Source organism: Balaenoptera ricei, chromosome 7 (assembly GCF_028023285.1).
Source record: "Balaenoptera ricei isolate mBalRic1 chromosome 7, mBalRic1.hap2, whole genome shotgun sequence".
NCBI classification, from domain to species: domain Eukaryota; kingdom Metazoa; phylum Chordata; class Mammalia; order Artiodactyla; family Balaenopteridae; genus Balaenoptera; species Balaenoptera ricei.
The window spans coordinates 63,006,586-63,024,255 of NC_082645.1; the positions used below are offsets into that span (position 1 = coordinate 63,006,586).

At 36.2% G+C, this 17,670-nt stretch overlaps 1 protein-coding gene across 4 annotated transcripts in view; it reads right to left on the bottom strand.

Moving 5' to 3' along the window:
* CHN1 (chimerin 1) overlaps nt 1-17,670 on the bottom strand; it is a 202,800-nt gene that overhangs the window by 77,181 nt on the left and 107,949 nt on the right. For 2 of the 4 annotated variants that reach the window (XM_059928131.1, XM_059928132.1), the window contains one exon: nt 10,074-10,362. The exons of 1 other annotated variant lie outside the window; for it this stretch is intronic. In XM_059928131.1, coding sequence (XP_059784114.1) covers nt 10,074-10,362 — 289 coding nt within the window. Of the gene's footprint in view, nt 1-8,005; nt 8,083-10,073; nt 10,363-17,670 lie in introns of those variants that run through there. One more of the 4 variants, XM_059928134.1, reaches the window with a different exon arrangement.

Sequence of the window (17,670 nt, forward strand, 5' to 3'; positions counted from 1 at the left end):
TGAAGCGCTTTTATTTGAGGAGTAAAGGTGGATCTTTGTGGAAAACAAATCACAAAAAATAAGGAATTAAGAGAGAAAGGGAGTAGACTAAAGAGAGCATTTGAACTAGATGCTGCAGACTGCTCCAAAGCTATGACCAAACACTAGGCCAGAGGGCTACAGAATTTCTTTTATGGGTTAAGACCAGATCAAATGTTAAAGATCCATTATTATTTACGCATTCTGTCTTAGAGCAAAAAAATTAATTTAGCTTAAAAGTTTAGAATATTTTTGTATGAAACTCAAAGTGAAAGATTAAAATCCCTTGTTTACAACCCAATATCACTATGAATTTAAAAATATGGAAAAAAAAAATCAGCCCCTTTGCAGTAACTATGAACACTGCTTCCAAATAAAAGTATCTGTCATAATCGTTAATTAGGCAAACGCATTTTGGTGGGGGGGCTTTATCTAAAAGGAAACAATGGAAATTTACTATTCACACTGAAATAAGTGGTAATTAGAATGTTACGTCCACAAGATAGCAAAATATTTCTGGTTTAAATAATAGTTCCAACTAAGTCCCTCTGTGTACGCTGCAGATGGAACTTATGGAAATCCTTTCCTCTCAAAAAGCTTTGTTAATTTAGAACTGGGTAACTGTAAATGATACACAAGCTTGGCGTGCGCTCTCGCTCTCTCACACACGCGTGCGCGCACACACACACACACACTCTAGAAGGATAAACAGCAGAATATTATTGGTTATGTTACCCATCAATAGTAGGATTTGGTGGGATTTTTATGTTCTTATTGTTTTTCACTGTTTTCTCATTCACTCACATTCCAATAGGCTTTTTTGAGGGAGACAGGAGAAAAGTTATAACCATTTCTCCAGGAATTTTATACGACCCATAGTCCTCCCATGGGAGCTTGTTACACAAGAGAATGTCACTCTTCACCTGGGACTGGGCAGAGAATTCTGGTCTACAGGACTCTTGAGTGGGTTGCACCTGCATGCTTTCAAGGATCATAGGGAGAGAAATATAAATGCTTTAGTGGTCTCAATGAAGCTGAAAAAAAAATGCTTTAGTGGTGTTCCATAGGGAATTCTGGAATCATATCACTGCCACAAAGAATGCCTTTTTCCCTTTGAGTAGACTGGGAGGAGGAAGCAGAAATGGTAGTTTTTCTCATTGTGATACCTGGTACCATGTAGTAACAGTTCACATTCAGAGAGCAGGGGACACCCTTCTTTTCCATCAACTTGACCGTGACTAACACCCTGCCATGGGACCTAACCCAGGTCAGAGAGGAATGGCAAGGAGAACATCCAGTGATTAAAGGAGGGCTGACTGAGTTCTTCTGGCTCAGGTCCAAGACCCCAGCAGATCTCCCTGCCTGCACCTAAGAACCCTCTTTCATTGTGCACCCAAATTTATTAAAGTCCCTATTACAGATTAAAAAGTGAAGAGTCCACAGTGATAGGGCTTAACTTCAACAAGTTATAGTATTTTGCAAGCACTATTACATACCAACAATTCCTTTGTTGCTCATATTTCCCTAAAAATACATGACCTGAGAAATTTTACATCTAAAATCAGGGATAATGAAGATAGGTATTTAAAGATAATAAGATGATGTGTTTATAATAAATAAAAAGAAAAAAGATGGAGGTCAGAAGTGCTATAAATATAGAAAGTTAAAACATTAAATAGGATGTCACCTGTCATATCAACCATTAAACAAATTTCTTGTCAGATGGAAATCTAATCAGTAGTTGCCTTAGGCAGGGGGTAGAGGTGGGATTTTCTACAAAGGGGCACTAGGGAACTTTCTGGAGTAATGAAATGTTCTATATGTGATTGTATGTGGTGGTTACACAGGTGCATACGTTTGTCAAAACTCACCAAACTGTATATGTAACTGTATACATTTTACTGTATGTAAATTATACTCAACAAATTTCACTTATAAAGAATTCTCGGAAAACAAGCCTATAAAGAGGTATGGGCTCATTTGTAGAGTTTTCCCCATTACATAGAAAAACAGAACTTTCTCAAGGGATAGGGCACCAGTTTTTTCCTTACTATGAACTTGGGCAGCAGCCCAAAATTATTCTAAAGTTATGAAGCAAACTATATCCACAATCAGGGATCTCTTCCTGCTGAGTGGGCAAAAGGAAGGGAGGTATAAATCTCTTAACAAGGTGCTAAACAATCTGCAGCTTATATAAAAGCTTCTGCTTTTGGAGGGAAATTTTACAGCAAAGGTGGCCTTTTATCAAACACTGCTGGTAAATAAGTATAGTAACTTAGAAATTATCAAGGAAAATGTTTAAGCTGTATGAGATGTAAAATTTAATAATGTAAAATAAGTCATCAGCAAACCTACAGCATCAGTGGATTTTCACTGGATGGTTTCAGAAGCTAAGGAAATAGAGGATAACAGGGCTGATTCATTCAAGTTACTGAACAAACCACAGTGAAAATAATGTAGCAGCACTAAACTTAAAAGGAGACATATAAATAAGGGTACAAATAGTAGCCACTAGAGATGTCTATAATTTCTTACTGAAAGAATCTAATTATTGCAATATAAAGTTCAGGTTTGAGCATTTTTGACCAGTTATAGTAACTTGAAGGAAACCCAAGAAGAGTTCAGGACTAACTTATGAGGCCACATAAAACTATTAAGTTTTCATAATTTACAAAAAGGCTCAGGGCATGGCTTTGACTTATCAGTCTCTGAGAGATCTAAATATTAGGGGGAAAGAGAAATGACTCCAAATATAAGGGGGAAATATGGAGCAAAAAGCAGAAGATGAAAATTATAGATCCAAATCATTAAGCATAAGATCTAATGTAAGGATTTACTAAAACTAGAGAGCTGATTCTTTTAGAATTGCCCACAAAGTTAGTTTGTGAGCCACACAGAAGGCCAGATTATTGCTTGATAGTCTCTACTTGCTTGGGACCCCAAAATGCTATTCCCATCATAAAGCCACCAGAGTTTATTTCTGTTTCACAAAGTTAATGGACGGGGATCTTGCCATCAATGATTATTTTCCCACCAAAATGCTAAAGGCTCTGAAATAGCAACGATGAAAGAATTTCTAACAGCTTCCTTTTCCAACCCTCAAACCAGTAAATTAAGAGTTATTTATTTAATTGGCTCATATACAGAAATCTTCCAAAACTGCAGCTGGCTTGGAAAATTACGATTTGGTCTTCCGTTAGCCTGGTTCTTTGGAGCTGAGGAACTGATGTTTATCTTCCATCTTCCTCTTTCCATCTGGTTTTCCCTAATGGCTTTCAATTACTAATCCTTTCTGTGGGTGATAAGATGGAAGGACAGCTGAGATTCATGCAAACAATTTCCTGGGCCCCATTTGAGTTTTCATTAATCACTTCAAGTATGATTCTCTGATGGGGTCTAGGTTGTCCTGACACACGACTGACAATGTAAGTTTGGGGAGATGCCCTCTGCCATGTTGGCTTCTTTGAGCATATCCCTAAGGAGGTGCATCTACCCACCACCCTTCACAAACTATTGCATATCACAAAGATAATTTCTCTGTAACTCAAATGGTATATCTGTGGAAAGAGGAATGGCCCTCCCTGACTCACAGGGACATTCTAAAGATTCTTAGCTCTTAAAGGGAAAAATATAGAGTATCAAGTTGAATTAGTATACTTTTCTTTCTCAGTCTTAGGACTGAATTATATTAGGGCCTTGGATTTGGCTGAATTTATAAAATATAGTAATTTATTCATTTGTTCATTTAGTCAACAACTGTTTATGTAACTGATTCAGAAATGAAACAATATTGAGGGATTAAAGCCTTTGAAACCAGGGTAGATGCCAGAATGTCTTATTAATTTCTGATTCATGATTCTGAAAAATTAGCGTTCTTATCTACAAAAGTGTTTCCTGTAATCTGCTGGGCTATTATAGTAGCAAGCTCAAATCAGAGTAAGTCCAACTTAATATTTGATGAACACCTGTAATATTACATAGATTATACAGGTGGCTTGCCTCTTGCTATCAGGATGTCTGTGTTAAATAGGGTAGAAACAATGAAAACATTAAAATATAAGCTCTTTGAGGCAGGGCTTAAATCTTGTACATCTTTTATTACTTCCAGAGCCTGGCCTGTTTCCTTACAAATAGGAGGTTGAATTAAATGCAATTAATTTTGACAGGAGATGACTTAGTTCATGGAAACCAAAGAAGAAATGGGGATGATATTCTGCTGTGCTCTTAACTTGCTTAAGTTCCAAGACAACTTTTGACTAACAGAATTTCTTTATATAGATAGCTCGTGAAAGACTACTTAGAAAATAAAGTGTGAAGACATTAAGGCAAAGGAAGGAGAGGGTTTACCCAGCTGGAGTTAAGAGAATAAGCAGACTTAGAAGTTAGGGGAGATTTGAGAGATCCTAACAGTCTCAACAAGGAGTGCAGGTTCAATAATAGTTCACTGACAGGAAGAGGACCAGAAGGCTTTACTTGTCTTACAATTAGGGGAAGTAGAGTTAGAATACTGGTCAATACTAAGATGTACATATGACAGGCAAATAACATATTTTAGCCTTAAAAGTCATTAGCACATTACTGGGCAAAGACACATGCTTCTCAATTGGACACAATTAGAGGTATCACAGTCTTTGTTAAGAGAAACTCCACTTTTTGATGAAGCAAGTAGGAGCCTTTTGATGTTATCTTGTGAACTCAGAGGGCAACTGAAGCACTGAAAAGACAGATCTTGAAGAGAAACCTGAACACGCTGTTTCTAGCGAAGGCGGGGGAACAGTACTGAGACCCATGAAGGGACATCTGGTTGGTGATCGCTCTGAGCCTAGAGTGCAATCATGCGTCACATACAAGGAAGGCCACTTTACAAAATCTCATTAATACTCATAACCACCAGTGCAATGGAATCCATAGACCTTATTTTAGAGATGAGGCAAACTGAGACCCAGGGAGGTTAAGGGCTTGCTAAGAACACACAGACTAATATATACTTATGTAGTGACCATGTATGCTTTTCTTTTTTTTTAAACTGTATTTGATTTCTTAAGAAGGACAGTTACAGAGGAGGACAAACCCACTATTAGAAGTTCTGTATGGAAGTTGTAGTCTCCTCATAAATTACTAAATTGATTTTTTAATACAAATAAGTGACCTTGGGCACATCTGGCAGTTCTCTAAGGGCCTGTTCACCCTGAACAACTGATCCTAACCTTGAACAAGCCACAGAGGAGACTTGGGCATGTAAATCTGACGAAGGGCAAGAGGGATGGATGTGGATAAAGGCAGAGTTAAGGAGAACAAGAGGAGCACAGCTTGGGGAGGAACAAGAAAGGAGAAAAAAAGGCCCAAAAGACTGGGAAAACACAAAATCCAGAAACCAGATACAGTTTTCTTCAGACTGCTTCATGCTACCCACTCCTCTGGTATTGTTATTTTTATAATGATTAAATTTAAGTATTTTTCTTGCTGATTTCTACATTGAGATGATACAGAAACAGAAAATGTGTTATATGTATTTTTAAGCAAAGTAAAAACACTTAGAAGAGTGGCTTTGTGGGAGACTAAGGCAATTACCAGACAGACAGCACGTGCTCCTTTGACAGGGACAAAGACTCCTGTCATTTTATGGAGGTAACCAAAGAATTCCAGTAGTTATGGCAGTTTTTGGCAGGGCTTTCATTTCAACTTCAAGTTTCACAAGACTTTTCGATACATATGCAGTCTGGCGATCCCCAAAGAAGTCTTTGATAAATGAAATTTAAATGTACAGGAAACTCCTTAAGAATAAATTAATATGAAAATATGCCAAGAATTGCATTCATTCCAAACTTCCAGGGAAAGAAAACATATACACACACACACACACAGACACACGTAGCTTATTTAGCTTGGTGAACTTCCATAAGAACAACAAGCTGATTTTGCCACCCCTCGCCATCACAAGTCATTCTTACATGTGAGACAGGTTTGGAGCTTGGAGGACTAAGTCTGAAAGTAAAGAGGTTTTGGCTAGAGTCAGAGTTCTGACTCACAGTATGGTTTCTGAAATGCAAATTATATATTTTATTTGACAGTTTATATTGTTAACAGTCATGTGAGACATTTTCAAAAGCATGGTTTTGGAAGATTTAAAGTTACATTACTAATAAGTGTAAAATTATCATAAAACCATTGCATCCTGCCATAGGTCCAGTATCTGTTGAAGCAAGTGTACTATATTCACTACTTGAAGTGTACTATATTCACTACTTGGAAGAAACTATTCAAATACAGTTCCAAGATAAATTTTTAAAAATTAACTAATAAAAGTTGGGCTCTTGGCCAATCTAGACTGCCAAAGGTAAGCTGTTCTAGAAGAGAAGGAAGTCTGGCTTTTCAACATGCTACAGCTTCATGATTAAAAAATATTTTAAAAAATGTTGAGAGACATTTAAAGTTCCTAATTGACTGTAAAGCAATTATACTCCAATGAAGATGTTAAAAAAAAAAAAAGAGAGAGAGAGGGATATCAAAGAAGGAATTTCAACATCAGAGGGTATGCTTAAATTCCTTCCGAAACATGGTAACCTTGAAGGCCCCTTCCAACTCCATGATTCTTTGATTTATGATTAGGAATCACAACAAATTTTATGAGTAAACAAGAGAAGAATGTTTTGAAAAAAGCATTCACACACACACACACACAAGTTTCTAACTGATATTGAAGCTGAGGAAGCAACTTTAATAGTTAATGAGAGGGACTTCCCTGGTGGTCCAGTGGGTAGACTTCGCTTTCCAATGCAGGGTGTGTGGGTTCGATCCCTGGTTGGGGAGCTAAGGTTGGGTAGTTAAGATACCATGCCTCGTGGCCAAAAAACCAAAACATAAAACAGAAGCAATATTGTAACAAATTCAATAAAGACTTTAAAAAAAATGGTCCACATCAAAAAATAATCTTAAAAAAAATAGTTAATGAGAAAAATGACACAGATAATGCTTGGAAAAAAAATTTTTCCCCACACAACAGGCCACCAGATTTCCTAGGGACAACAAAGAATCTTCAGGATTCACTTCCTGTGGCAAAAAAACTTTATGGCCATAAAACCTGCCAACCTTCCACAAAAGCTCAGACACTCAACTTATACCTTAAGGACTTAAAAAAAAAAAAAAAATACACGTAAAATTCTCATAATTAGATTTTAGAAAAAGGAAAGGCCTTAAGAGATCATCCAGTTCAAAATTTCCCAAAGTTGGTTTCATGAAACATTATTTTCCCAAAATGTTCTGAACAGTGGCGAGGTGACTCAGATAAGTTTGGGAGCACTCTTGAGAGTCGTAATGCACATTAGGCATTAGCAAAGCTGAGAAGCCTACAGAAAAGAAATGGTTAAGTTTTTTTTAAAAAACTTAATTTTTATCAAACCTATTTGAGCACAGAACCCTTTCTGCAGTAAGTATTTATTAAAATCCTGTAAAATTAATGTTTTGTAGAAAACCCCTTGTCTCATATACGGAGGAAGTGAAGTCCAGACAGGCTAGGGGATTGTCCCAAGGTCATACACTTAGTAGATAAGAAAAAAACAGATCTCTCCTTTCTAGACCCCACCTCAGTGCTCTTCCTCGCGCTGTGTTCTCTCTCCTACAAAACCTGCACTCCCTGAAGGATCACAGACTATATAAACCAGACCTTGGATGTCACCTAGTCCAAAGCCCTCCTATTAAAAGGTGGGAAACAGTCTCCACAGAGAGACTGAAAAGTGACAGAGAAGTGAAAAAGAAAGTGACACAGAAAAATCAATGCCTGTAATTGAACCTAGCTCTTAATTCCAACGCTACTATCCTTTCCACAACAGCATACTAGCTCCTGCAAAGCCAACACTTTTTGCCTCTGAGGAAAAGGACTGATGAATGAGAGGGGATTTAGCTATGCGGGACCCAGTAAAATATTTATTAAACCACACTTGTGTCAGTAGGTATCTTAAATCAGTTAAACATGATTGTCTTTACTTACAAATGTCATCCACTGTGACAGGGAATCAATGTTTCAAGCTGTTGAACAGGTCATCATCCCTGTCCTGTTGGATGACACCTGTAAATAAAATAAATCTAGTTTTGAGTGAGTAGATTTTAAGCCAACTAGATTTAAGATGCATGCAGTTTAAAGCAAAGAGTAGTTTTTAAGAGATGATTCTTAATCAAGACTTGCTGAAGAGAAACACTTTCTGGGCTAGCTACTTCACTCTATGTCACTGGCCTTCAGCACAAAAAAATCCAGGTAATTTAACAGGTAATGTTGCCAGAATACATAGGGCATCATGGATCCTAGAGTTAAAAGCGTCCTCTAGGCACTAGCTACCTCAGTCTCTTGCCTCTGTGAGTATTTATTTTCATTTTGTAGGAGGGACAGCTAAGGCCCTGTGAGGTTAAATGACTAGCCCAATGTTAAATAGCTAAGTGTCTGTAGCTTGAGTCCCTTAATGTACAAAAATGTACACAGAACACATTAGCAAAGGTTATCATTAGGTTGATCAAATTTGAAAGACTCACAAGTACGTATTTAAAAAAATATTTCACAGATGTTAACTTAGAATATTCAAGGCACATCTTCATAACATACAATATCGGTATTAGATATTTAAATACAAGCATTACTGAAAAATACCATGAATGAAAAATAACCAAAAGTGAGAAAATGGGAACTAGAGTGAAAAGAACAATATTAAATACAGCATGCATTTAGGACTCTAAATTCTGGTTACTTCCAAAAAAGACGTGTAGTTCCTAACAAATTTAAGTGTATGAAAAACTATTTGCTACAGACTATAGTTTAAAATGTTGGTTTCTCTGCAGCCACAAAATGCCACTCTAAGTAAGATCTGCCAGAAATTAAAATTTGAAATGGACAATGAACATTTGAAATTTCCATTCTGTACCTAAATACTTCAAGATAATGGGAAGTATTTTAGGATGCTGCCATGAGGTAATATGACTGTCACAGTAACATTACCACCAAACTCATATTGAGCGCTTACTTTGTGCCAAGCCCTGTTTGATTATTTTATACATACTATCTCATTCAGTCAATCCTCAGAAGTTGATTATTACAACTTTACAAATAAGAACATTAAAGCACAGAGAATTTAAGTAACTTGATGAAGTCACTCAACTGGTAAAATGATAGAATTTGAGCACAAATCTATTTGGTGACAGAATCAAGCTCAAATGACTATATAATACTACATTTCTTTAATATGGCAACTTAAGATACTCAAAAATATATAAGAATTAGCTAACACAATGACAATTAAAATACATAAAATTATCCCAACTAAATCCCACACAATATAAAACATGAGAAAATTCTCACTTTTTCTTGGGGGATGAAAGGGAGGCTTGGGACAATTTTCAAAGTAAAATTATCTTAATGCCAAGGAATTAAAACTTCTGATGTTAACCTTAAACACATTACAATTAAAATATGATAAATGAAAAACTTAAATTGTCTTTTATAATTAAAGAAAAGTATATCTTCCGGATTCAGTTACTTCATAAGTCCATAAAGAGATAAATTCTCCTGTTACTCAAGACTAACTGATTCTCAAAATAGTATAACAGTTATTGATAGACTGAAATTTAATCATGTGTATTTGAGAATACATATTATCTATCAATTTGCTAAAGAACAGAACTATTCATAAAGTAAATTATCTTTAAGGGAAACAAAGTAAGTTTGATAGATAATATGACCCCCTTAATTCTTTATGTAATATAGCTAGTGTAAGTTATGCTTCTGACCAAAACCCCTGAACTTCTTTACTAGGAGTCATTTTTCCAACAAATTTTTAAAACTGTGAAACTGATAAAATAGGAAATAATCAGGAGTACAAAAATATACCTGACATATTTTAACTGAACAAGAATTAGATATATCAAAGCTCAGCATCACAGAAACTAGACATTAAAGAAAATGCATATCCTTTCCAAAGCACTGTGGAGAAGTCAATTTCTTCTGGCAATAATGGTTTTCTTATAAGAACCCCAAACAGAAGAAGACAAAGTGTGGTTTCATGGTAGCTTACCCTTTTCTCTGATACCCCATCCTGGCCTGTAGAATCTTTCTCATCAAGTGTCTCTTTCGGGACTGGCATATGTTTTTGGTATGCTGGCTCTCTGTTTAAGGTTGTGTATCCTATGTGCTCATAAATTGGGTTTATCGTCATCTTGGCAATGTATTCTGCTGCCTTGGTTTCAATATAGAGAGTAATCAATCCATCAGTCACCAGATCGTGGATGGACTCAAAGCGCTTCTCCCCAACAAAGTGCTTTCCATCGTAGTAGAGCCTGAAGTTTCTGGTTTGACTTCCAAATCTGCCTCAATGAAATGGGAAAGATGTTTTTAAGAAAAGTAAGCAAGTGAATTCTTTCTGAAAAAATATTTAAAACTATTGCTTTGTGTGTGTCTTCTTTGTTTAAATAAACTGTGGCTAATCTCTATGAATCGTCTGGAATATGGAAAATTACACTTTTGAACACAAAGAATGAATCTGCAACAACTAGGGATAACTAGCCAAAAGCATGCCTACCCTAGAAGGAAAACCTTGTTCTTATTCACCTTTTTTAAGCCACTTCATTATGCCTGTAGGAAAAACAGGGGAAAATAAACCTCATATACTATTAGAACACATTCAATAGTCAACTGGTCAACTACATAATATATGAAATTTCTATATTAGCATGTTCTCTCCAAGTTGATCAATAAAAGTATTCAATGTACTTCAGACCCCAACATTCATGTCTTTCAATGGGAAAGCTCCCTTTAGGGCTCACCTGAGTGTGATGCCAGCAATCATTTAAAGTAGAGCTGATTCCAGAACCTGAGTCATACAGTAGAGCAGGATGGCACAGAAACACACTTTTGCTATTTCTAGCCATGGGTCAAGGACTTGCTCTTCCCTCTTACATAGTCATTCTTCTGTCTGCTTGTTGAGTTTGGGCAAGATATGCTTGCAATATATATAGGGCATATAAGTTATCAACTATTAAACTCTAGAAATTCTGTTCTCACTTTCGAGTCATCTTTCAGTGACATTTTTAAAAACCTGAAGAATGATTTACTTTTATGATAATTTCAGTATTTTGCTTCCTGTGGCAAACCTTGGAAATGGATCCAAGTTGGCATGACTAGCATCAGTGTCCTTCCAAGATGACAAAGACAAGAACATGCACTGACTTTAATAAAAGCTGATGCCAAAAGGCACTAAGGGCCAAGTCACAGTCTCTGGAAGCTAGCTCCGAGTGAGCCTAATTTAAAACTAAACAAATCAGAAAGGATATATTTAATTTCACTGTTAAAAATACACAGAACAGAGATGGACTAAAATACTAAATTAATAGCTGTTTAAGTAAAGTGTTTAAATAGAACTGCAAACTTATGCAACAATACTATTCTGGTATAGGTTACATTTCAGGAGGACAGGAGTTAGAACCTTCTTAAGATTTCACTTTAAATGTGCCCTAAAAAAGGGAAACAAAAAAATTTTTAATAGTGGCCTGAGGTATCTCTGTTTCTGTCGTTCAAATTAGACTTTAGTAGTTATTTAATCTAGAACCCAATATTCTATCCATGCTGGTCCTTCTTCTAAAATAAAATTGATCTACCTTTTGGTTCTTTAAAAGCAATTAAATTTTGATTTATACTCAAGCGAATGATCCATATAATTCCACTTTTCCATTCTCATTTTCCTCTAATGTTAAAGACATATTTCTCCTAAGTAAATTTTCATTATAATACAGGTCTAAAAAGTTGGAAGGTAAAATTTCTACACCAAAGTTAAACATAAACTTTTTCTCAGTTTAATATACTGCTATTTCCTTTTCACTAATTTTCATCATCTGTTATTGAGAAATAAACATAGCCACTTCATAAATTTTATAAGGTTCATATAGCAATAAACACAACATTGTTTAACATTAAGTTCCTTTATATTTCAGTTGTATTCAGAGGCATTTCAATAAGGGATTTAGACCATTTTACTCCTACAGGGGCTTAAGATTTTACAATAAGCAGTTTCACAATGGGTATGGCACTTAAAATAAAGACTATCTAAGTAATGGTGGCAGGCATTTGTCACTCAACTGTCTTCTGAAATCTGAGAAGTATGGGAGCAGAGGGTGGAAGGGAAGATGGCTGAACTGGCCTACGTGGGTTGGGATGGTTAATCGAAAGAGTGGAAATCTAAGGTTAGATTTCTTGGCACTTGACAATGGAGCTGTTTCTAAGCCATCCAAGGAGAGAGTTTCCTGGCTACCTCTAGGTTATTGGGTAAAAAAGTCTAAATAAGTTTGTCCGTTTCTCTTTCTCAACTCAGTGACTTTAAGGGACCCTATGCACAATCCCCAGTTCCTCTTCAGCCTGTACTTAAGCTCTAGACTTCCAGTTCAATCAAGTTTCCAGCCTTAAGGAAGCTGATCAGATAACTAAAATAACTCATAATATGGGTTGATTAAAACAATATCAAAGGACAAGAAAATGAATTTCCATTTTGGAACTATGACAATTATGATTGAATTTTTAAGAAAAATTGCATCATTTTTACTAAAGGAACTATAAGCTTTGTATGCCTACTCTGAACATCCCTCTCTTTTATTTTGGAAGCTACATAAAAAATAGCATCGCCCTACAGACTGACAGAGAGACTTCTCCCCTTCCTTGATCTGAAAAGTCATGACAGAGAATCTTTGAGCAAGGTGGGGAATGAGTGTGTCTATTCTACAAAAAGAGCCATAAAAAGGAGATGCCAAATCTAAGGGCAAATAAAGAATCCTTCCTTATAAAACTTATCGCTCACAGACTGTCATTTATACAACAAACATTTAACAAGACACCCAGGAACTCTTAAATATTAGGTAGTTCATAATAAAGTTCGTGTTTCCTTGATAACCTCAATGGGAAATAAACAAACATAAAAACAAGTCAATACAAAGACAAGATGAAACTGCTGAATTTTAAAAAGTTCATCTTTAGATTGATTTCTAAAAAATGATTATAATAATGTGTATAACCTTGTTCATATACAGAAAAGTTACATTTCTCTACAGTGATACATGAAACCAAGTAAATCCAGTATCTCCCCCACACTAAGAAAACCAAGAAACTCACTGTTTAACTAGATCTGAAATATTACACTTAAGCCTACATAAGATCTCAGAGCTACTGTTTATGTCCCAGTACAAAAGACCTTTGCAGTCTTGAAATACGGTTTGGACAGGGACAGGCAAGTCCCGGGTCCTATGTGTTTAACAGAAAACCTTAGGCTTCAGCATCAGACAAATTAAGTTTAAATCCTGGATCTGCCACTTAGCTGAGTGATTTTGGGAAAATCATTCTTCAGATTCTGCATCTAGAAAACAGGAATAACATTACCCTGTACAGTAATAACATTACATGGCTGTGAAGATTACATAAGAATATTTAAGTTAAAGCTAAGTACAGCTGACCCTTGAACAACACAGGTTTGAACTGCACTGGTCCACTTAGAGACATGGGTTTTTTCAACAGTAAATCCTACAGCACTACACTGTCTGTGGTTGGTTGAATCCGCAGATCTGGAACCATGGATACAGAGGGCCAACTATAAGTGATATGTGGATTTTCCACTGTGCAGAGGGTAGGTGCCCCTAACCACCATACTGTTCAAGGGTCAACTGTATATAGTACGTTCAACAGTAGTCCCCTTTCTCCTCTGTTAGCGTAGACCTCTGCAGAGAATGACAGAATAATTACCAAACAATAAAGTAAAACAAAAGATGTTCGATAAATATGCACTGAAGACAGTTGAATAAATAATTGGTAATGCTGGTTGTATAGGAACATCTCTGCCTGGGCTGACTTTACAGTCAATGAAAGACAAGGAGTTCTTTGTGACTTTTTTTACTCAGGATACCCCTGAGTATGTTTATACTACGTGGTTAACTGAGTGGAAATACAACAGAGTGCAAAGAGGGGAGGAGAGAAGCTGGGAGAGTTCTTTCACAGGGGGTTGGGAGTCAGGTTTCTGATTTCAAGGAAGAAAGGTCAGTAAATATACTTGTATTGAAAGCAGGACATATTAAATGGATCTAGTGACAACTACTGAACTCTTGAAGGCAGAGTATTGATTTGTAAAAACTGTTAATGCTAAACCATTTTCCCTGCATTTTTATAGGAAAATATTCTTTTCACTTTTTCTTATATTTATTCCCTGCTTCTGCCCTTTCTTTTACATACCTGTTCATTTTTTGATGAATATGTTTGAAACTGTATAGGTCCAACCCTCACCTAGATAGAGTTCAACAAGATGAAAATTCATTTTTTCCAAAGTGGTACTGTAGCTAACAAATAGAAAGACTGGGATAATCTGCTCTGAACTGCTACTGTTGTACATAATTACAACTTTCTAAAAAGAATGTCTTTTTCTCCAGTGATTCCAGGTTTTGGTTTTCATGTTTTGAAAAACTGTTTAATGCTGTGCCCCGCTGCATTCAGATGAATTTCAAAATACATAATTCCAACAGCTAGCTTTAAAAAGTGAACAAAACCCTTAATACCATCCTTTCTATTTTTTAGCAAGTAAATCGCACTCATAAAAAACTCAATCTAGAGGTACAAAGTGATGAAAATATATACAAAGAATAACCTTTGGGATCTTACTTTACTTTTTCTAAAACCAAGAATTAGTTCTGATTTGAGGCCAAAGTATTTGGAAGTATCTCCAAAGGAAAGCTCCAAGCTAACAGATGTTTTCTGTTAACAAACAGAAAACAAAACATATACAACACACTTGTCTAAGTTAACAATAAAATGTTAGAACTATTTCCAGAAACCAACACAGGAAAACAATTTTATTTATCACAAATATGTATTTGTGTATTTTTTAGCAGAGTCAAAGAAGCTAATCTAGTGGTGAAATAAAAATGTTTCATAAATTCTTCTAATCATAAACATACTCTCGGAACAAGGGTTAAAACAGAGACAAGAATATGATGAGGCATTCACTTAAATACTACAAAATGAATTTAGATTGACTAAGAAAGGCTAAGGGAGAGAGAACTTAGATATATACAATTTCACAATATTTTCTCCATCTAAAATTTTGTTAGGATACTACTTTTTTCTATCTTGTTGTATAATTTTGGATGGCAAAATGAGGCAAAATGTTAAAATATGCGAACTCATGATGCTATTCCCTTGGCAAAATAAATCATCTTCAAGAAAGAAGCAAACCAATGTACCTAACTAAACGTTCAAAGGTGGCACCAGGCAGCTCTGCAAGGTGGAACTGATACGGAAGAAGAGTTGAAGAAAGTCTCTTTAAGAAACAGGGGCTTCCCTGGTGGCGCAGTGGTTGAGAGTCTGCCTGCCAATGCAGGGGACACGGGTTCGAGCCCTGGTCTGGGAAGATCCCACATGCCGCAGAGCAGCTGGGCCCGTGAGCCACAGCTACTGAGCCTGCGCGTCTGGAGCCTGTGCTCCGCAACAAGAGAGGCCGCAATAGTGAGAGGCCCGCGCACCGCGATGAAGAGTGGCCCCCGCTTGCCGCAACTAGAGAAAGCCCTCGCACAGAAACGAAGACCCAACACAGCCAAAAATAAATAAATAAATAAATAAATAAATAAATAAATAAATATTAAAAAAATGCAAAAGAGTTCTTTACCATTTACTAAAAAAAAAAAAAAAAAAGAAAGAAACAGTTAGACATCCCCCCACACTCCCTAATCCTGTCCCCAGTGCAACCCCTTCCCCACTCTGGTGGAAGACTTGAGCTCTGTTCTCTGGATAGTAAATCAAGGAGATTTTGAACTGAGGAACGCCAGACAGAGTTGAAGGCAGAGATACCATCCTGAAAACTAAATGAAAGTTTTAAATCCTGAAGATTGAGACTTCATCTCTCTTCACCACCAGGTTAGAAGGCTTGTACCTTTCCTTATAAGAGTGGAAGATTCTTCTCTGGGAAATCCTATCAGCTCAACTGAAAAGACTTAAGAATAGAGACATCACCATATAATTGGGAGGCTTCTCTCAAGCTCCCAGAACTACCAGTCAACTTTTTAGTTTTTACTTGCCTCAAGAAATTTTCTAATTTCCCCTGTGATTTCTCCTTTGATCCATTGGTTATTTAAGAGTATATTGTTTAATTTCTATATATCTGTGAAGTTTCCAGTTTTCCTACTGCTCTTGACTTCTAATTTTATTTCATTGTGATTGGTAAAGATATTTGATATGATTCAATTTTCTTAAATATGTTAAGACTTGTTTTGTGACCAACGTGTGATATGTGAATGCTCCCTGTGTGCTTGAGAAGAACGTGTATTCCGGGACTGTTGGGTGAGTGTTCTGTATATGTCTGTTAGGTCCAACTGATGTATAACGTTGTTCAAGCCCTTCTTTTTCTTATTGATCTGTCTAGTTCTATCCACTTAGTGCCAAATAAACTTAAATATGAGCAATCAGCTAAGGACCACCTGACATCTGAGGAAAATCTCTCTCATGAAGGACAAAGATAGATAAACAAACAGAATCAAAGCAAGCTGAAGGAAACAAACCATGCAAAGAGATGACAATATTTTTTTGAATTATCAATCTTCAAAGAAACAAAAATGGGATGTTTCCTATTTCTATTATTGAATAGGATTCAGCAAGAAACATTAGGATGCTATAAGAAAAGGAATAAATATAGAATACATAGAAAAATAAGTAAAAAAGGAAATATAACATAAATGAAAATTTTAAAGAAGAAATGAAAGATAAAGTTGGGAAAATATTTAAGAAGAGCAAAAAGACAAAAAGATGAAAAATAGAGAAAAAAAATAAGATAGAGAATCAATCCAGGAAGTCCAACATCTAGATAATAGTAGGTCTGGAAAGAGAAAAGAGAAAACAGAAGGGGAAGAAATCTAAAAGGTAATTCAAGAAAATTTATCACAATCGAAGACTATAAGATACAATAGACAAAAATAGGTCCACACCAAGAGGGTAAACATGAAAAGATGCTCGAAGAGTAGTCCAGTAAATACAAATTATATCTTTAGAATGATGAAATTTTACAAGTCTGACAATACCAAGAACTGGCAAGGATACAGAGCCACTAATATAACCAACACCAGGCATACTGTTTAACAAAATGGTTTTAAAATATCTAGTAAAGTTTAATACATGCATACCTATGATGTAGCAATCCTATTCCTAGATAATATTCCAGACAATATGAGTGATTATGTGCACTAGGAGAGAAACACACACACACAAACACACACACACACACACACACAGCAGGAACAGTGTTCAAAATGCCTAAACCTAGAAACCACACAAATTCCCAGTAAAACAAACAAACAAACAAAACTGTGGTACACATACTGTGACGGTTAATTTTCTATGTCAGCTAGAAGGGTGTTTTCAGATGAGATTAACATTTAAATCAGTGAACTCTGAGTAAAGCGGACTGCTCTCCATAATTTGGTGTCTCTTATTCAGTCAGCTGAAGACCTGAATAGAACAAAATGACTGGCCTTCCTGAGCAAGAGGGAATTCTCCAGCAGACTGCCTTTGGACTTCGCACCACTGGCTCTCCTGGGTCTCAGGCCTGCAAGCCCACACTGCAGATTTAGACTTGCCAGCCTTCACAATCACGTGAGCTG